The 19765-nt window shown below is 49.9% G+C and overlaps 1 protein-coding gene, 2 long non-coding RNA genes and 9 other non-coding genes across 16 annotated transcripts; all 12 read right to left on the bottom strand.

Moving 5' to 3' along the window:
• Window positions 1-7: 7 nt before the first annotated feature.
• On the bottom strand, window positions 8-7276 carry WDR74 (WD repeat domain 74). 4 transcript variants are annotated; one of them, XM_039257697.1, is made up of 12 exons: window positions 7129-7276; window positions 5488-5542; window positions 4511-4617; window positions 4331-4421; window positions 2829-2904; window positions 2555-2701; window positions 2316-2417; window positions 1276-1376; window positions 1132-1187; window positions 660-805; window positions 520-576; window positions 8-234 (listed from the first exon to the last, which is right to left on the bottom strand). In XM_039257697.1, the coding sequence occupies exons 6-12, from the start codon at window positions 2663-2665 to the stop codon at window positions 55-57; spliced, it is 753 nt and encodes a 250-aa protein (XP_039113628.1). In that variant the 5' UTR covers window positions 2666-2701; window positions 2829-2904; window positions 4331-4421; window positions 4511-4617; window positions 5488-5542; window positions 7129-7276; the 3' UTR covers window positions 8-54. The 4 variants fall into 4 exon arrangements, with proteins under 4 accessions (XP_039113628.1, XP_039113626.1, XP_039113625.1 ...); XM_039257695.1 differs by lacking the exon at window positions 7129-7276 and having other exon boundaries at window positions 5488-5570; XM_039257694.1 differs by lacking the exons at window positions 5488-5542; window positions 7129-7276 and adding an exon at window positions 4707-4932 and having other exon boundaries at window positions 4300-4421.
• LOC120249222 lies at window positions 6230-6420 on the bottom strand. The gene has a single exon (XR_005532802.1). It is a non-coding gene; the product is annotated as a U2 spliceosomal RNA (small nuclear RNA).
• A 5821-nt stretch (window positions 7277-13097) lies between the features above and the next one.
• On the bottom strand, window positions 13098-15592 carry LOC120249164. Of its 2 annotated transcripts, none has more exons than XR_005532789.1 (4): window positions 15548-15592; window positions 15128-15170; window positions 14857-14887; window positions 13098-13326 (listed from the first exon to the last, which is right to left on the bottom strand). It is a non-coding gene; the product is annotated as an uncharacterized LOC120249164 (long non-coding RNA). The 2 variants fall into 2 exon arrangements; XR_005532790.1 differs by having other exon boundaries at window positions 13098-13322.
• Window positions 14964-15088, bottom strand: LOC120249227. Its single transcript, XR_005532806.1, has one exon. It is a non-coding gene; the product is annotated as a small nucleolar RNA SNORD22 (small nucleolar RNA).
• Window positions 15319-15387, bottom strand: LOC120249226. The gene has a single exon (XR_005532805.1). It is a non-coding gene; the product is annotated as a small nucleolar RNA SNORD31 (small nucleolar RNA).
• A 69-nt stretch (window positions 15593-15661) lies between the features above and the next one.
• On the bottom strand, window positions 15662-15731 carry LOC120249225. Its single transcript, XR_005532804.1, has one exon. It is a non-coding gene; the product is annotated as a small nucleolar RNA SNORD30 (small nucleolar RNA).
• Window positions 15732-15798: 67 nt separating this feature from the next.
• Window positions 15799-17989, bottom strand: LOC120249163. Its single transcript, XR_005532788.1, has 8 exons — window positions 17968-17989; window positions 17519-17571; window positions 17189-17266; window positions 16948-16998; window positions 16577-16614; window positions 16345-16393; window positions 16011-16057; window positions 15799-15831 (listed from the first exon to the last, which is right to left on the bottom strand). It is a non-coding gene; the product is annotated as an uncharacterized LOC120249163 (long non-coding RNA).
• On the bottom strand, window positions 15903-15968 carry LOC120249231. Its single transcript, XR_005532810.1, has one exon. It is a non-coding gene; the product is annotated as a small nucleolar RNA SNORD29 (small nucleolar RNA).
• LOC120249228 lies at window positions 16171-16297 on the bottom strand. Its single transcript, XR_005532807.1, has one exon. It is a non-coding gene; the product is annotated as a small nucleolar RNA SNORD22 (small nucleolar RNA).
• On the bottom strand, window positions 16684-16758 carry LOC120249232. Its single transcript, XR_005532811.1, has one exon. It is a non-coding gene; the product is annotated as a small nucleolar RNA SNORD28 (small nucleolar RNA).
• On the bottom strand, window positions 17072-17144 carry LOC120249233. Its single transcript, XR_005532812.1, has one exon. It is a non-coding gene; the product is annotated as a small nucleolar RNA SNORD27 (small nucleolar RNA).
• Window positions 17372-17447, bottom strand: LOC120249223. Its single transcript, XR_005532803.1, has one exon. It is a non-coding gene; the product is annotated as a small nucleolar RNA SNORD26 (small nucleolar RNA).
• Window positions 17990-19765: the final 1776 nt, after the last annotated feature.

The raw sequence follows: 19765 nt of genomic DNA, 5'->3' as shown, positions 1-19765 counted from the left end.
CTCAGGGTCATGGTGGGTGTCGAGCTGTTTATTTACAAAGGGAACACAGGCTCTTCAGGTGCTGGTGGATCCAGGCCGCTGCTTTTTTCTCCGTCTGGTTTGCACAGCCCCTGGGGGCGGCTCCGAATCAGGGAGCTTCCGCTTGGCGGCTGCCTCCAAGGAGGCCCAAAGTTCATCTGTCTCTGTGTCTTCTGGGGACACCTGTTTAGCCTCCTGAGGCTCCTGGGGCTCATCCTGGTGAGTGGGAGAAAACTTAGTAAGAGGCAGGGGCGCAGTGACAGAGGCTCGGGGGAAGGAGGATCTAGTTGGGAAAAAAGCACTTTGATTTCCTGCTCCCGGATACTACTCCCATCCATGCTCCTATGTGACCCTGTGAGGATTTTAACTATTAACCCCCCTCGGAGCACTTAAGTAACTCGGCGGACAGGCAGATGGTTCCAGCTGTTTCTTTTTTCCTCTCCACAGAGACATGCTCACACCTCAGCCCTTGCTCCCACACTCCGAGACCCAAGGGCTTACCTCCCAGTTATCCCTGCCCGATAGGAGGAGGCAGTTCAGTTGAGACTTGAGATAAACCTGCAAAGGACGAGGGGCCGTAAGAAACTCAGCACATTGAAACAGGAACATGGCTTGGGGCACCCGAGGCGGCCAGCTCTCACCTTATGCTCTAGGCCCCGTGGATTCCGGATCCTGTGTACCCTCAAGACTCTGTCCAAGCCACAAGAGGCTAGAAGGGGCTTCGAAGGGTGGCACTGTAATCCTCGGACACTGCCCGCCAGCCCCTTCAGACAGCCCAGTAGGCGCCCTAGAGGAGGGGGGGCATCAGCACTCGCTGGCTGGCCAACACCCATTGCTTACCACTTCAATCGCTTTATGTTTCAATGCTTATACCTCAGCATAAGGTTGGGACAGGAGTTGTCATTAATATCTCCGTTTTACAGGTGAAGGAGCTGTGTCACAGAGACCTAAAGTAATTTGTCCAAGACCCTACAGCTTCCAGTGAAACCAGGATTTGAACCCAGGCAGTCGGCAACTGAAGGAGGGCTCAACCACTCCACCGTACCCCCTCAGAGGGAATCTTGCCATTCCTCCCACCTCCTCCCCTTCCACGAGGCTCCCTAGTCCGCTCACCTTGCCGAAGGTCAATTTCTGCCAGCTGCCCATGAGTGTTCCCCACGATCACCGAACTGAGGAGGAGACCGGAGGCAGGTGGGGGTCAGCAGGAGCCTCCCAAGGTCCTCTCCAAGCCCCACCCTGGGTCCTGGCAACACTTACTTGCCCTCGGGCGTGAGGGTCATGGCTGTAAGTGGATACTCTCCGTAGGTGGCCTCCAGGACCGGCCGACGCTGGGGAGAGGCTGGATCGTAGACTCGGACCTGGAGAACGCCAAAGCCTTGTGACAGTCCCCTCCTGCCACATGCCCCTCCCTGGCTTCTCCGCACCTTCACCCCCTTCCTTCATACACGGCTTTCTTACTTATGACCCACTCTCAGAGAAACCTTCTCATCTGAAATGTACCCCCTCTTACTCTGAGTGTCAGGGAAGAGTGTGGGCAGAGGAGATCTGCTCGGGGACAGAGGTCTCCCAGGTTGGGGGCTGGCAGCATTTCCAGGATCCGCATGTGTGAGCATTCCATCCCTCCATACTCCCATCTTGGGATGAAAAAGGAAACCAGTCCAATTTTCAGAGAGTACGGAATTTCAGGCAGGGAAATTTAGCCTGAGCAACAGAGGAGAGAGGAAGCCCTTGTAGTGTGTTTTGAACAGCGACATATCCCCAGGATTGGATGTCAGTGTGCAGGAGCAAAGGAAAAGGGACAAACATGGCGACCCAGCCCTGCCTAGGCCTGAGGACTTCAAATGAGGCCGACCATAAGGGCCCCCAGTCAGGCCGTCCCTCCCTGCCTGCCTCCTATAAAGCTGAGGAGCTGCGGATGCAGAGGAACGGGTCAGGCCCGGGTCCCCAAGCAAATCAGAGAGGCCGCACGCATCAAGACCAGAAGCCAGGTCTCCTGAAACCCAGCCCAGTGTCCTCAGGACATCTGGACCCTGGGATTCTACCATGAAAGGGACACTCCCTTCTCCCCTCCCTTCCACATTGGAAGCGAAGGAAGGGTCACAGTTCAGAAAACTCATCCCGGAATGCACCAGAAGGTCTCTGGCTCAGCCACGGTGCTGGGTTGGCTGGGGGAAACGCTTCCTCTGGGAGCTCAGGGACACGGGACTGTGAGGTGGTTGGCCTGTGCGAATAGGCAGGTTGTTTCTGCAGGAGGCTGCTTAAGCCCTGGAGAAGGTAGGGGTGGGGTGGTGCCTCACCTGACGGTACCCTGTGCAGGTGACAAGCTTCTGAGACCCAGGGAGGAACTGTATGTCTTGGTCCCAGATGGGAACCCGCAGGTCGAGCCAGTCGTTCCGTACCTGGTGGGACCGGGTAGATGGGGGACAGGGTGCGGGAGGCTCAGAGGCCCTTTCCTTCAGCTTCGCCATCATCCCCTAAGTCAGCGGCCTCAGCCTCCCTGAACCTCAGCCCCAGCCCCTCCCACCCCATCACTCACATTCTTGGCCCTGAACAAAGGCTCCTCAGACCCCTGTAGGTCCCACACCTTCAAAGCATTCTCTTTTCCCCCCGTGGCAACCACGTGCGGGCGTGCTGGGTCCTGGCGCATCCTGCACACCCCAGGACCCACACTCAGTTCCAGGAGCTGAAGGGAACAGGAGACGAGAGTCAGTTCCGGAGTCCTCAGTCCTCTTCCCCCAAAGCCCTCCCTTCGGTTCCTACGCGGGCCCCCATCTTCCCCGACCATCACTGGCAAAGCAGGGGAGCCTTACTGGGTCAGAGGATGTCTCCTTGTCATTGTCACGCCAGACCCGGACAATCCCAGAATCCACGCATGTGATGAGGGTGCTGTGGGCAGAGGGAGGATCCAGTAAACAGCAACAACAAAAAAACTTAAGTGCGAAAGCATTCTCTAGGCCGTGGTCCACCCACCCCCAGGTTCACCTTAAATAAACTCCCTCCTTCCATGCATGCTTGTTATTTAATATCCTCAACGGGGGGGGGGGGGGGGGTAATAAGTTTTGTAAGTGAGGAAACCGAAGCTCTGGGGAATGAAAAGATTTGCCCACACAGCTATACATGTCAGAACCTGAGCTGGAAAGTCAAGTGTGTGACACTCCAAAGCAGAGTGCCTTTGCTAGTCCGCAGCTCTGGGGGGAGGGGGGTGCTGCCCCTGTCAGTTTTTCTGAACCTTGGGTGGATCACCAGGGGGCAGGATCAGTAGCTCTGAAAGAGCGGAAGTGAGACTGGTCTAAAGTGTGGGTCTGGCCAAAGTCAAACAAACACTAGCGCCGTCTCTCAAGTTCCCTGTTGGGCGTCCCAGATACTTAATGTCAGTCTCTCCCTAAGGAAGAGCCCAAGCAAGCCTCTCCCCGGGTCTGTGGAGCCTGAGCCCATGTTCTTTCTCACATCTGCCCACCCTCCCCGCCTGGGTTCAAGCTGTTGCGGCGCTTGCCTGGGCTTTGGGAACAGCTTCCCAACCGCTCTTTCCAATCCATTCTCCACACCCCTCCTCGCTCAAAGCCACCTGCAAATCACAAGGGCAAATCTCTGTCTGGCCCTGAAAGGCCTTCACAGTTAATCACTACCCACCTTGCCTATCTTGTATTAAAATGTGCCCTCAGTCTCAACCCCCCAAATGCTGTTTACCTTTGCCTGAAATGACCATATAGCCTGACGCCCATCCCTGGCCTCGGCCCAGGCAGTAGTCTCTTTCTAGAATGCGCTTACTCCTTTCTCTTCCTTTCAAAACTTCTACCCACCCTTCACGGCCCAATTCAAATGTCTCACCTATGCAGACACTTCTACTAGTCAGTTGTCAGAATGCCACCAAACCTACACAGCCTGTTCACAGCCTTCTCCCTCTTTGGAAGAAAGCTACCCGCACTTTGCCACCCTTTCCTTTGGGAACTTCCACCATATTGTTGCCGGTGGTTAGTCTCCATTTCCAAACACACTCAACTATCCAATGACTTGCTCAGGGTCATTCAAAAGGCTACGGGGCCAGGAGAAATACCCCTGGAGATGTAAACTCCATGAAGGTAGGTACTGCGTGTATCTGGCTTACCTGCCGCCCTTGCATTTCGCCCAATGCCTATTTATAAGCAGGTGTTCAATAGCACCTGGCCTGTCACTCGGCCCAGGCCTGTGTCCCTAAGGATTGATCGCGGTTATTCGGCAGTCCTGCGAGAGCCTCCACGCTCTCCCTACGACCTAGGCGTTCAGCGAGGGGCTCGGTCTTACCCGTCGACCTGGGCGAGGCCTCGGAACGCACCCTCGCCGCCGGGGCAGTGCCTGTGGCCCTGGAATCTGCCCTCCTCGGTGCTGAAGTACCTCACTGTCTTGTCGGCGCACCCCACCAGGATCTGCGGGCAGAAGAGGGCAGGATGAGGACCAGAGCGAGGCTGCCGTACCCTAGACCCTCAGATCGGGATCGACCAAAGCGGCCGCTCACCTGAGTCTCGCCGCCCGCGCCCCAGCACAGGGCGCTCACCGCCTCCTCGCGCCGCGGCTGTCCTGCCGCCGTGAAGTTCGCTGCCTCTTTGCGCTGAAGGTTCACCCCTGCGGGAGGGGGGGCGTCAGTCGCGCCGGGGTCGCGAGCGAGGGTCACCTCCCCCCCCCACTTCCCGACGCTGGGCCCGGCCACCCACCTTTCAGGATCCCAGTGTCCGTGCCCACCCACACATGGTTCCAGCGTGCCCCAGCAGCCGCCATAACTGAGCCCGCCAGCCCGCGGCTCGCACTTCCGGCGCAGCGTTACGTCACCAGCGCGCGCCGCGTTTGATCCGGAAGAAGGCTCTTCGAGTCTAAGAGGCCGGAAGAAGGGCCGCTGGCTGGCTGGGTGGAAGGAGTTTGTGACTTTTGATCTCTGGATCGTGAGTTCTAGCCCCACGATGGGTGTAGCGATCACTTAAATAAATACAAACTTTAAAAAAAAGAAGACTAAAGACCCCCTGATCCCCTGCCTGCTCCCGCTGGTTTTGCTTTACAAAGACGAACTCTGGAGATGCTTGTGGAGATCTAAAGAATCATGTAGTATGTTTTCTGTACAAGACAAGAAAGAAGACCACACTTAAGAAAAAAAAAAATCACTAATGAGGCTTCAACCTCGAGCGTAAAACAAAATGAAACACGGGGAAAATGAAACCGACGATCTTAAAACAGAAACCTGGAAAGTGGAGGTAGGGGCGTCGTTTTTATTTCCTCACACTGAGGTTTGGTAATGGTAAAAGTTCCAACTGAGAAAAACTCTGCAGAATTAACAGTATTTCTCCCAGGGACAAGCTGCTGCTTAAAAATGTTGTAGCAGCCCCTCCTGTGAAGGACTACTGTTTTCTTACAGAGATTTTGTTCTCTGAAATTAGAGTACCTAGAAGTTTGGTCCTCTGGAATTCTATCCGTAAGAAAAAGGCATCCCAACTCCACTCTTGCCTGCACAAGGCCTCTATGGAGAAGCACCGCCTCGGTTTCCGGCTCACCTGCAGAGCTGTGAATGAGAGTCCTGAGCACAACATTCCACATTTATACAAACGTTGTATTAACCAACGAGACAAGCACCCTCCCTGCCTACTTCCAGCGTACACTTGAGATTGACCTCTGCCCACACGCACTGTCCTACGTTGTATTGAGCCTATCACAACGTTAAATCAAACCTAAACTTCACCTTGCCCCAAAGTCCTTCCTTTAAACTAATCTTTTATGAGACATCCCTCTGTTGGGCGGTCTCCCGTCAACGTTAAGGTCGGGGACACACCTGGGGCTTACGCTAGACAGGTCCGACCCAGGGAAGTTCCCCGGATAAAACGGAGAGAGCTTAGCAAAACCAAACAAAGCACTCCTACAACCCCCAACAAAGTAACCTACGAATCTTAAACATTCCTAAAAAATAAAAGCTGCCGTTCTCTTAGGTAAGTAAAAACACGCAAAGTGCGAAAAACACATCTATAAAAAAAAAATAAATAAATGAAAAACATAGGGGAGAAACATACTCGCAAACATTACAGAAAAAAATACCTTTCTTCCCGTTACATACTCAAGTACACTATAAAAACGCTAGTCACAATAGGAGAGTGTTTTTTCATTCAAGTTCATCGGAAGTTAAAATAATATAACAAGCTAGAAAAAGGAAAAGCTAAATACAAAGTCTTTTTTTAAAACCATGTTGTTCCCCCGGAGGGGGTGCACCGTTCCTGGAAGTACTGCAATACCAGGTCGATGCGTGGAGTGGACGGAGCAAGCTCCTATTCCATCTCCCTGCTCCAAAAATCCATTTAATATATTGTCCTCGGATAGAGGACGTATCAGATATTAAACTGATAAGAACAGATACTACACTTGATCTTAGCCAAAAGGCCGAGAAGCGATACCCTTGCAGTCGCCTCCCGGCAACCCTTACCCTTACTATAGCTTTTCAGGTTGTGGCGACTTTTATATCCTAATGATTAGATTGCATCAAAAAGTGCAAGCTTTCTTAAACTTAACGTTTCATTACCCTTACTTTATAATAATAGTTATATTTCTTTTAAAAAAACACCTTAAATAGTGCTCTTTGCTCCATGGTCTGCCTGTACCGGCACCGTGTGTTTTACATAACCCCGCCCCGCCAATGATTTTTTTCCTTGGGATTGGTCCACATACAAGTCTGGATTTCAATATGGGCGTGGTCTCTTTTTCCTCCCCGACTCCGGCCTGTCTGCCGTTTTACCCGCCGGAAGGCGGTCTCGGTTAGTGGGTGGGAGGTAGTGCGGTAGGGTGGTGGCGCCCCTCCCCCCGGGACGTGCTGCGGATCCCAAGCACAGGCTTTGGAGTCCGAAGAACTGGATTGGGATCCCTGCTCGCCAGTTCCCGACTTGATGACTTGAGGCCAGTTGCTTGGAGTCTCCTTTTCTGTTAACTGGGGACTAATGAGCTTATGCGGCGGTGGTGAGAACCGGCACACTCTGTGCGCCCGGCCCAGAAGTCTCAGGGTGGTCTTTAGGGCTGTGTTCCCCTCGCATCCCGGGGTTCCCCTCGCATCCCGGGGCTCCGCTCCCTGCCGCGCCTCCTCGACTGTACCATCCATCCCCAACCCACCTACATCTTGCCGTTCGCGCCGTCCGTCACCCACCGTGCGCCCTTCACACAGAAGGGCGTTTTCGAGGGTTCCGATTCCTAAACTCGGGTGACAGAGAGAGACTGAGGCCAGTGTATCTAAAATGTAAATGAAGCAGTTCTTTTGTAGGCTCAAAGCGAACTCCGGCCGTATGAAAAGAATTGATGATCAGGCCTGAGCTGAAAAAGGACTTGAGTCCCGTTTCCTTGGAAACTACATTAATATAAATGTGGAATATTCTGTTCGAAACCTCCTTCACTGAAGCTCTACTCCCGGGCTGGAAATAGAGGCCGTGTCGCTGTGTCAAAATGACCGGGCGGGACCTTCTGTTCCCACTGACAGGCTTTCAACTAGCAAAATTTCCATAATCTATGATTTTAAAGAATAAGGTTCTCAGCATTGTGTCCCTGATGTTAATAGACAAGCAGTTTCTACCGGTCCCCGTATGTAAATCCAGAGCCTCCAGGGAGGACTGAAGTAAGGGGGTGTGGCCAGCAGAATACTGCCCCCAATAAAGGTACTCCTGTGCTACTTCTCAGAACTTCTCAATGTGTTGCCTTACATGGCAAAAGGTACTTCGCAGATATGGTTAAATTAAGGGTTTGGGGAAGGAGAGGTTATCTGGGATTATCTAGTGGGTGTCTAATCACAAAGGTCCTTATCAAGGGACAGAGGGAGGAGGAGCTAGCGTCAGAGTGATGGAGCATGTGAGAGATGGATGAACCCTTCCTAGCTTTGAAGATGGAAGGGGGTCATCAGATGGGTGTGGGTGGCCTCTAGAAGCTGGAAAAGGCAAGGAAACAGATTCTTTGAGCCTCCAGAACAGAACGCAGCCCTGTGGACCCAGCTTGATTTTAGCACAGTGAGACCTGCTTCAGACATTTGGCCTGCAGGACCATAAGATAATAAGATGTTTTGTTTTAAGCCACTGAGTTTGTGGTCATTGGGTTCAACAGCAATAAAAACGAATACAGGGGCAAAAGCAGAATTCACTTTCTTTCGATCTGAACCTTCTCCAAATTCTGCCAGACCCAACCTTGGGCAGGCACAGCCCCATAGCTGAGCAGGTGGCGCCTTCTGCCGAGGCTGCAACCAAGTGCCCCAGAACAATCTGGTGGCAGGGGTGATTCCTCAGGCGGGTCTGCAGTCAGCAGCAGCCCTGTTCTCCTCTGAAGCCAAGGCAAGTGGGGCGTGGCTCCTTCACCCTCAGCCCACTGTTAACCCTGCCTCTTCAATACAAGCGCGGGAGACGGACACTGCAGGCGCCATAAGAACTTGGACTTACCTTTGCTCCTGGGAGGCCATGTGTCCATTTGTTTATGTTTATTGAGCACTCAATCTACAATGATAGAATCAGAGATGGCCCTTGGCTTCATGAATTCATAGTCTACTGGGGAAAACTGGAAGAAGGCTCTCTGCGATCCTTCAGGCAAGAGCTAGAGGGGGTTTGGGCACTGGTGGCTGCCACGGCAGAGGTGGAGGGAAGTGGAAGGGTCCACAGAGAATCACTGACTTTGAAGACAGGCAGAGTGAGGTCAAGGGAAGAGTATTCTTTCCCTGTGCATACATTTTAAATTTGATGTTTTCACAAAACTGTTATATTACACATTGTCAGATAATGTTCAAAGGCTTATAACATCCTCCCATTTTACATCCCCCTTTTAACTCTTAAAAAAATTTTTTAAAAGATTAAAAAAAAATAAACTCTATGTCCAACATGGCCCTTTGAACTTACAACCCTGGGTGTGAGAGTTGCATATGAGCCAGCCAGGGGCCCCAGTCTTAAAATTTCTTTAGGGGCCCCTGCGTGGCTCAGTCGGTTAGGTGTCTGACTTCAGCTCAGGTCATGATCCCACAGTCTGAGTTCAAGCCCTGCGTGGGGCTCTGTGCTGACAGCTCAGAGCCTGGAGCCTGCTTTGGATTCTGTGTCTCCCTCTCTCTGCCCTCCCCCGACCCCCATTCTGTCTCTGTCTCTGAAAAATGAATAAACCTTAAAAAAATTTAATGGCACTTTCCTTGATATTTATAAATTGATTAAACAATTTTAGACTTTCTATTTTTGCATGTGTGTTCTTTTTTTTTTAATTTTTTAATGATTTATTTATTTCTGAGAGAGAGAGACAGCGTGAGCAGGGGAGGGTCAGAGAGAGAGGGAGACACAGAATCCGAAGCAGGATCCAGGCTCTGAGCTGGCTGTCAGCACAGAGCCCGACACGAGGCTCGAACCCATCAACAGTGAGATCATGACCTGAGCCAAAGTCAGACGCTTAACCAACTGAGCCACCCAGGCGCCCCTGCATGTGTATGTGTTCTTAAGAAATGGTACAAACTTAAAAATCAGCACAATGTGGAGCATGTCAAAGAACACCCTAGTCAACTTGAAGAGTTTTTTAAAATTTTACTGCATCTCCCAACCGTTCTGAGAATCTGTTGAAGCTTTCCTCTAATGAGTTGCCTTATACACGTCTTGCGTACAGTCTCCAGGGGGAAATTCTTAGACTCCCTAAGCCCATTTATTAGCCTCCAAATTAATAATCACAGTCCTAAAGAGACAGGAGAACCTGACTGAAGGTGTCCAAACACCTAAGGAGGTCGTATCAAGTGAAGGTACAGGGGCGCCTGGGTGGCTCAGTCAGTTGAGGGTTGACTCTTGATTTCAGCTGAGGTCATAATCTCACAGGGTCCCGAGTTCGAGCCACGCATCAGGCTCTATGCTGACAGTGCAGAGCCTGCTTGGGATTCTCTCTCTCTGCACCTCCCCCCAAATAAATAAATAAGCATTAAACAAAATAAATGGAGGCACAGATGGGGAAGGTCCCCGAGGCCCTGTGAGCAGGCCTGTGGCAGGGTTGTCCGAGAGAGCACTGTCTCCAGGACTCAGGCTGGCTCCCCCGAGCCCCTTTCCTGTGGCGACTCGGCGGGGGGGGGGGGTAGATTTGGGCAACCCCTGGAAAAGAAGCACTAGCTCTCTTCTTGGCCACTACTTCCACCCTCTTTGCTAATTTGTGTGAGCCCCCGACTCTCTAGAAATTCCAATTCACACTTTCTACTGAAAGGCTCTCATCTGGTACCTGGGATTCCGATGCCATGGTGACAACGGATTCCCTGTCCCCAGCCTGACCGGCTGGTCACTGGCGCCAGGCAGCATTCCAAGTGCTTTATATGTAGTAACAATCTTAAGGCAGAAGTGGTTACTAGCATGTTCCCTCTTTTACAGATGGAGAGACTGAACCGCAGCAGGTTAGGTGATATTCTCAAGGTCACACAGCTAGTAAGTGGGGACTCAGGCAACCCCATGCCACACTGCCTCTTCTTGACTCCTTGGCTGTCGGGGAGGCATTTCAGACTCACACCATCCAATATGATTCCCTACTGCACCCACTGGAATGTTCTTTATCTCCCCTTCACTAACCCCCACATCCCCTCCATCCGCTCACCCTGTTGTGTCTACTCCAAAATATGATTGACTCCCATTTCATCCCATCGGCTCTTCCTCAGCCTCCAGGTCTCCTCATCTTAGCTCAAATGTCACCTCCTCAGAGATGCTTTCCCTGACCACCTTCTTATCAATTCTTGTTCTATACTGGCATTTCTCATAGATCTCAGGGTGTCTTCAACTTAGAACTATTGACATTTTGGGCTGAACGATTCATTGGAGAGAGGTGGAGGGAGCTGTCCTGTGCATCGTAGGGTCTTCCCACTGGATGCCAGCAGCATAAGCACCCCCAAAATTGTAACCAAAAACGTTTCCAGGGACTGCTAAATGATCTCTGGGGGGGAAAGTCACTGCTGGTTGAAAACCACTGTGTTATTTCTTGGGGTGCCTGTGTGGCTCAGTTGGTTAAGCATCCGACTGCAGCTCAGGTCATGATTTCACAGTTCATGGGTTCAAGCCCTGCGTCGGGCTCTGTGCTGACAGCTAGCACAGACCCTGGAGCCTGTCTTTGGAGTCTGTGTCTTCCTCTCTCTCTGACCCTGCCCTGCTCACGCTCTCTCAAAAATAAATAAAATATTTAAAAATTAAAAAAAAAAACCCAGTGTTATTTCAAACTATCTTATGTATTGGCTGTCCTATTTTTCTTTCCCTCTTCTAAGATGTAACTGAACAGCAATCAACAAAGGCAAGAGCAAGGCCATGGCTCTTTTGATCAGAACTGTTAGGTTTGGGACAGAGCAGCTGATCATACATTTTGCATACAAGGAGGATTCTTAGAGCTCCCTAAGCCCATTCATTAATTCACTACAAATTGTTAATTCATTACAAATTAACCACTATTTATTTATTTATTTTAACAACCACACTTTTTTAAAGAGACAGAACTTGACTGAAGGTGTCCAAACATCTAACGAGGTCACTTAACGAGGTCACATCAAGTGGGGGTGCCTCACAGGTCTGAATTCTGTGCTGTGACCATTCATGGAGGTGGGGAGATGGGGGGTGTGGGGAGGGGAGAACGTAGATCTGGGCAGGACAGGGCAATCAAGGGACTCAATGTCCACTTAGATTATCAGGCGAGCAGGTCAAGGGTGATGGACATACTCAGAGGAGAGGCTGTCTGAGGCATCAGGAACTCCAGGAGCCACGCCTCAATCATTCCACCACTTTCCCTCATTCCTCCATGTCATCTGTTACTTCTTTCATCCTTTAGCTAAAGTAGCCAGGTTTGGGTCTTAATTTGAATTCATTTGCCAAATGGCGAAAATAGGATTCCTGGAAGGTTTCATTGTCAACCAGACTTCCAGTGAATACCCTGAATACCCCTGGCCCCTGTACCAGCCTGGATCCAACTTTGGTTCCATCGTGTCCTTGCTAAACGTCCCTAGGCTGTTTTGGAGTCAAGTGGCCTCCAGACTCCTAGAGGCAGCCAGCCCAGCCTGATGGCTAAGTACCTAGGACTTTGACTAATGACCCCCTCCTCCCCTGGTACTGTGACGATTTGGGGGGGGGGGGACAAGTTTTCTTTGCTGGTTCCCCTTTATGCAAAGATCTTTCTGGCACAGACCTCCCATGCTAAGTAGTGGGGTGAGAGGTCATGCACATAGCGGCTCGTCTGTAGTAAAAGCTCAACATTTGCTTGCAGCTTTGTCTCAGGTCCACCTGACCTCTTAGTGGCTTTGACACCATTGATCTGGCGTTTTACTGCTTGTGCCCTAGCTCACTGGGGCTTCCCATGTTGCTCCCAGCTTGATTTTTTCCCCCACCAGCTTTAAAGCTGACCCTTGCATGGTCTTATGCAACCCTCTTCCATAGTTATAATCACTGTATTGACAGCTCTCAGATTTCTATGATCACTATTTGATGAGCAAAAAATAAACATTGTTTCAATGAAGTTGCCTCACAGCTGACACAACATGCAGGCGAAAATTGCAGGAAAGGGGAACCCCTTATTCACCCTTCAGTACCCATTCTCCCATTTTGAGCAACAGAAGGGTGTTTATTAGCTGAGAACTACTGATGTCAACCAGAATTGCCCAAAGGATGGGGGGGGGAGGGAGCGTGCATGTTAAGCACACAGATTTGAGCCTCCATGTGCGGGAAACTAACTGCTCTAAAGATGAAGAATCCTTGACCTGGGGCGCCTCAGTGCAGTAAGCTTCCCACTCACATACACGTAAACACCCGTCCCCCAGAAGTGCTACAGGTCTGCGGGCTTCCTTTACTGTTGTCCATAGAGCCAGCTTGCCCAAGGCCAATTGAAATGCAGATTTGAAAACATCAGGTATGTGAGGAGACAACCCATCTGAGGGAGATTGTAGATTTCCATGTGCCCATTCACATATTATAACTCCACCCCCAAATTTATGCTCAGATACGATGGCACAGGTAGATGGCAAGATGGATGTTCGATCCCAATTCAGGGAGGGGTTTACTGGGCACCCCTACCAGATGTCCCAAGTGAACAGGTCTGGTTTCCCACGGAAAGAGCAAATGGAAGACAACACACACAAACAGGATTATCCCAATCAAGTTATATTTATACCAGCAGCATAAATTGACAATGGCTGGCGAGGGCAGGCCTTTTGGCATGGACTCAAGTTTTTAGAGGTGCCTGGTTGGCTCAGTCCATTAAGCATTTGACCCTGGATTCCAGCTCACACCATCTCAAGTTTGGAGTTCAAGTCTTCAGTTGGGCTCTGTGCTGACAGCATGAGGTCTGCTTGGGATTCTGTCTCCCTGTCTCAAAAATAAACATTAACAATTAAAAAAAAAATTACAAGTAGGCTCCATGCCCAACATGGGGTTCAAACTCAGGACACCGAGATCAAGAGTTGCATGCTCTGAGCCAGCCAGATACCCCCTAGCAGGGACTTTTGAGCGGGACCCTGTATTACCTAGAAGAACCAGGACAATTCCAGAAAAAAGGGAAGAATATAGACCCAGTGGTGGCTACGCCTTATTGGCTCCTTGTGCCTTATGAGCCAAGCCCGTCAAAATTAAGGCAACGCTAATGAATCACCTAAAGCCAGGAAACTCTGCATGCAGTGAGGCATATACTGGGGTCAGGAAGACCTTAGAAGGCTCCCTGAACAATGCTTCCCTGAGCTAGACAGCAACAGGCACAGTGCCACATTAAATTGAACAGTGCCAACAGCAGCAAATTCCCCAGGACCACTTCCTTCTGTCCAGCTAGAGGCACAAACCACAATGAAGGCTAAACTTTTATTTAGAAAAGCTTAAACAATTATGTTAATTACAACAACTAGGTTGTACAAAAACAGGACTTGACAATTCCCTTTTGATATTCTTGAAGAACTGGACTCCTGTACGGAAAAACAAAGTGCATTTTCTTAGTAGATATAAACTAGTTCACACTAGGGTGCCTGGACAGCTCAGGTGCTTCTTGACCGTGATTGATTTAGGCTTGGGTCACCATCTCAGGAAGCTCCATGTGGGATCTACACTCGGCATGGAGCCTGTTTTAGATTTTTTCCCTCTGCCCCAGTCCCCACTCAATAAAAAATAAATTAGTATACCTGGTTTCAGGCATGCTTTTGTTTTTCTGTTAGTCTATTAAATACTAAACACCAGGGCACCTGGGTGGCTTAGTCAGTTGAACACCCACCTTTAGGCTCATGATTTCATGGTTGAGTTGGTGCTCCTGTGTCAGGCCATGCTGACAGCTCAGAGCCTGAAACTTTCAGATTCTGTGTCTCCCTCTTTCTTTGCCCCTGCCCTGCTCATGCTATCTCTCAAAAACACATTCCATGGGCGCTGGGGTGGCTCAGCAGGTTGAATGTCCGACTTAGGCTCAGGTCATGATCTCATGGTTCATGGGTTCAAGCCCTGTGTCGGGCTCTGTGCTGACAGCTAGCTCAGAGCCTGGAGGCTGCTTTGGATTCTGAGTCTCCCTCTCTGGCCCTTCCCTGCTCATGCTGTCTCTCTCTCTCTCTCAGAAACAAAACATTGAAAAAATTAAAAAAAAAAAAAAATTCTATTTTTTAAAAAATATTTTTTATTTATTTCTGAGAGAGAGAGACAGCATGAACAGGGGAGGGTCAGAGAGAGAGGGAGTCACAGACTCTGAAACAGGCTCCAGGCTCTGAGCTGTCAGCACAGAGCCCAACGTGGGGCTTGAACTCACGAACTGTGAAATCATGACCTGTGCCGAAGTCGGACGCTTAACCGACTGAGCCACCCAGGTGCCCCTAAAAAAAAAAAATTCTAAAAATAAATGAAATGAAATGAACACCAATATTTGAATACTTACCTATTACATGTACCTTGTTCCTCCTTCAAACCTGGGAAAAAAAATGTACATTCTACTTCAGCAAAGAGACTTCTCTCTCCCTTTCCCATATTTAGAAATCTCTTGTAATCCCTCAGACAGTTCCTTCTGGAACAAGCTTCCTCCTTTCCCCCAGCCAGCCTCAGTGGGTTCACCTTTACAGGCTCTGGGACTAGGACAGGAGGTAAGACATGTGACTGTTTCTTCATTGGGAAGTTTTAATATGCATCATCTTGTATCTAGGTTTACTCACCTGACTTTGGACGGGAGCTGAGCACAGAAGTAGCTGAGGGAACCTGTAAAACAATGATTGGGAACTATAAGCCTCCCAATCATACCCCTGGGTCTCTATTGCTTAGAAAGGCACAGCTCTAATGTAGGTTCTGCACACAGATTAGATAGAAACCACCAGCTAACTTCTCACTTTTCAATCCAAGAGAAGCTCACAGCTCAGAAAATACCTTTCAGTCACAGTGTTCAGACTGGGGCGGTATTGAACTCATCACTGGTGAGTGGGAGCTTGTCACAGATGGTTCAGTGTCCACATACAAGACTTTGGATTAAGCCAGTAATTTCTTAAAATAGTTACCCAAAGTGTCCCCCCCCCACCACCAAATACACCTGGCAAATTTTATGTAACAGCTATAAATGACAGCATTACAAAGGCGTTTACCTCAAATCATTCTTGGGCTGCAGACCAGGTGATGAACCTGAAACAAACAAGGACTTGAGTCAGTAATGCTTACCTCCAGCAATAAATTGTTCCCCCTTAAACCATCATTTCTAGGAAAATCAGATTTCCGAGTCTCAACAGCAAGTTATCAGCCGAACGAGATTCCATGTAAGTCATCATGAGCTTAGGCCCCTAAGGGTGTCTCCTTTGTACCCAATATGCTCCAGGTACCACATATGGAAACTACTCACCTGAGAAAATATGCACATTACGGGCAACCGCACCTAGAGAAAGAAAAAGCTGTGGGTGATAAAAAGCCCTTCCACGCGGCATCCCCCCTTTCCTGCTTTCTCCAGTTTCTCAGGTGTTCACATGTTTTCATCGTGGAGTCATAGTGAGCTAGTTTGATTCATCATGGAAACTTGCCTATTTGGTGGCATGAACCAGAGATTAATTAACTAACCTGATAACTCTGGAAGCTTTTTGGTAACACACGCGAGGAAGCTGCTCCTGAAGAAAATCACATAATTAGCCAACTATCTAAACAGCCAAAGCTATTTTAGCTGTAACTGATGGGTTTAAGAGAAGATAAGCCAAGCAAATGCTATTGACCAGCATGTGCCACACCTCAGACAGTTCCTTATGGAACAAATTCTCATCCTCTCTCCCAGTTAGCCCCAGTGGGTTCACCATTACTGGCTCTGGGGCTAGAACAGGGGTAAGACAGGATGCTTGCTCTCTTCATTGGCAGTATACTTCTGAGGCAAGCTACAATCAGAAGGGTTACAAGTACTCACCATCTTTAACTCTTTCCAGGAGTTCGATCCTGAGCACACCAGTGGGCATCTAGAGAAATAGATTAAGAAACATCACTACAAGGAAAAAACCAGAAAGCTATATGGGTGGATCAAGTCTTTGGTCACGACGACAACAAAACAAAAAAATACACACGATGAAAAACAAATCACCCTTTGGATAACGGGTCCACATATATGCTAACAAATCACAGTACTGGGAGAAGCTACTTACCATAAGATAGATGAACATATCACCACCATCAGGACAACCTGCAAAAGGGGACCAAATGGTTATCAAAAAATATCAGGCTAGAACAAAGTCTTTTCATTGACAGAAACTGCCATCAGAACTCTAACATGCTATTAATTGTTGCACCTCACAGAGGATCAGCAAATCTATTCAAATCATCTGACAGTGACACATGGGTGAGGGAGAGCACACCATCTCAAGAAATGTACTGTTGGGCTGCTCTTCCCTCCACAGGAGTCATCCCAAATGGAAGTGGCTGCAAGGAGCAGAAAGGTCACACTGCTCACTTTACTCTCCTGGATGTAGGCAAAACTGGAGGGGACCCTCCACTCCTCCCTTTCAATGGTAATTACCTGAATTCACTCTTGGAGACAGTTGGATTCCTCAGGCTTGGAGAGGAGATGCTGGAAACAGAAAAGGATGACATTATATGTACCTAAAAATAGTTATCCACAGACCCTTCAATACTTGTGGCCCACTTCTCAGTAGGAAGATGGCATCACTTTTAAGATCAGCCATATGCTTGTCTTTTTTATGTTCATCACAGAGTGGTCTGCATAATCTGAGCAAACCCCATCTAGACACAGTACCCACCTGGAGCATCACTGGAATGCTTAGTTTGCAGGAACAGGTTTTGTCCCAACCTCTAAGGTCTTTGGAGTTGAACCACATCTGGAAGAAGGGGGGAGGAAGCATCCCTCACTTAGTTTCAGATTTTGCAATGAATGGATCTTCATGCGTCTGCGCTAAACAACCCACCGTTTGCCGCGGGCTGGTGCTACTCAGTACACTTAAGCTTTCTCCACTACTCCATCAGAAAGAGAGAGTTCAATTCCTAGTATCATCCCCGTAGCACATCCCACAGTGGCCCCCGCACAGTCGACAAGAGAGGAGCGAGGGTAAAGGAGGGCCCCACACACTTACTCCAACAGGGCGGCTCTCTTCCATTCTTGAGCGTTCAAACGTGCGCCTGAACCCTGCAGACAAAGAGAACATTAACTCAACACTGGCTATTTCACAAGCGCTTTGTCTCCCGGGGCCACGGCCGTGTCGCACTTCGGCAGTGCAAGGCCCGTCTCTTCAGAGTCTCTTATCCTCACGGAGCTCAGTACAGGTCTGTGAAAACGTTCTCATCACAGAGACGGCCGCCGGCACGGCCCGCCATCGCCATTTTGTCCTTCACAAAGCTCTGCAGATGCCTCGTGGACTCAAGGCCATGGCCGAGCTCTTACCCCTCCCCCACCGACCAATAATAAATGCAATGTGCTCAAGCACATTGAGCACATTGAGCAACGTGCTCAAGCAAACCACGCTCACTTTCTATTTTTTTCCTCACCTGACCACTAAAAAAGCAAAATGAAAGACGTACTCACCACGCATCGTGGAAAATAAACGAGGCAGAAAAGACGCAGCGAGATGCTTAAATACTACCTCGCAGAGGCCCACGGGATTTGGGGGCGGGGCTATGACGACCGCACGCGCATATGGAGACAGCGCGCGAGCCTGGGGAGTTGTGGGTAGAGAATTCCACGGAAGGCGGGAGCGCAGTGCGCACGGTCAAGCGTCTGGGGCGCGAAAAGAAACGCGCATGCGTCTTAGGGAATCGCCATGGCGGCCCTGTCCCGTGGCTATGGGGTCGGTACGGTTTTTTGTAGGACGATAACGCCGAGGTCCCGGCCTCTCACGGATCCTGGGAGACGCTCTGTCTCGGTCACGGCCGCCTGCTCCCACACCCTTCCCTGAGCTCCCCTTACCCACACACAGCCTAAACTGGTGTGCAGGCTCCGCCTCCACGCTTCTTGACCCTCATCCAGAAGCCTTGACCGGCGTCGTCCCGGTTACACGCCTGCCTTCCGGCGCGCTATTGCACGCCTGGTGCGCAGGGTCCCTGCGTAGAGGGCGCCTTTGGGGGAGCAGAAGGCCCCTTGCACGGAGCCATCCTGGGCAAGTGAATCAGGCCCTAAGTGCTCCGCTTGAATCTTCTGACAGGGCCTGATTTTTTTCTGAGCGACCACCTATGTCCTGCTGTCCCGTCCGATGTCGCTAGCAGCTTGGCTGGTCGCAGGGCGTATACATACATATGTCATATAGAAAGTAGGCTCCACTGTCCAGCGTGGGGTTCAAAGTCCCGACCCTGAGATCAAGGGTTGCATGATCTACCTGCTGAGCCAGCCGGGTGCCCCAAGTAGGACTAATACCAGCTAACACTGGGAGCACCATGCTAAGCACACTGCGTGAATTGATTACTCCCAAATCCCCAAGAAGTAGGTTTTATAGATAACCAGCTGCGTTTTATAGGTAAGGGACCCTAGGTGTAAAGAGTTCTTACAGAGCTGCATGCAACTCCCACCTGAGCGGCTAGGAGGTTCCAGTCACCTCTAGACTGTTACTAAGACCAACTAGTTCATCAGTCGTTTGTGCTAAGCACCTAGTGTACTTGCAGGTTCTAGAAACATTGACTAAACGTTGACTATGTGCTCCTCTGTATGACCTCACCTATACTACCACCCCAGGAGGAAGGTATTAATGTTACAGATGAGGAACGTGAGGTCTAGAGAGGTTAAGTAACTTGCTAGGTGTTATCCATTCGAGAAATATCAGCCACGCAGTCCGCAAATCCAGACAGTCCCATTCCAGTGCCTGCACCTCTGACCACCATGCTTGACTTTTCATCATACAGTTCCATGCGCAAGGTAGTCAAGGAGCAGTCAAATGCACAAGAAACAAATGGAATGATGAACAGACACTTCTCCAAAGAGGACATCCAGATGGCCAACAGACACATGAAACGATGCTCAGCATCCCTCCTCATCAGGGAAATACAAATCAAAACCACACTGAGATACCACCTCACGCCAGTCAGAGTGGCTAAAATGAACAAATCAGAGAACTTTAGATGCTGGCGAGGATGTGGAGAAACGGGCACCCTCCTGCACTGTTGGTGGGAATGTAAACTGGTACAGCCCCTCTGGAAAACAGTGTGGAGGTTCCTCAGGAAACTAACAATAGAACTCCCCTATGACCCAGCAATAGCACTGCTAGGAATTTACCCAAGGGACACAGAAATGCTGAGGCATAGGAGCACATGTACCCCAGGCAATGAGAAAGAATGAAATCTGGCCATGTGTAGCAACATGGATGGACCTTGAGGGTGTTATGCTGAGCGAAATA

Source organism: Hyaena hyaena, unplaced genomic scaffold (assembly GCF_003009895.1).
Source record: "Hyaena hyaena isolate Hyena2069 unplaced genomic scaffold, ASM300989v1 scaffold_632, whole genome shotgun sequence".
NCBI classification, from domain to species: Eukaryota; Metazoa; Chordata; class Mammalia; order Carnivora; family Hyaenidae; genus Hyaena; species Hyaena hyaena.
The sequence above is the reverse complement of the archived record's forward strand: the minus strand, read 5'-3'. Positions and strand labels throughout refer to the sequence as shown.

Coding starts and splice junctions, on each gene's coding strand:
- WDR74 (XM_039257694.1), bottom strand. CDS start 4,770: ATGGCGGCTGCTGGGGCACGCTGGAACCATGTGTGGGTGGGCACGGAC. Junction 4,618..4,706: donor GGACACTGGGATCCTGAAAG/GTGGGTGGCCGG, acceptor CCCCTCCCGCAG/GGGTGAACCTTCAGCGCAAA. Junction 235..519: donor CGGGCAGGGATAACTGGGAG/GTAAGCCCTTGG, acceptor CCCACTCACCAG/GATGAGCCCCAGGAGCCTCA.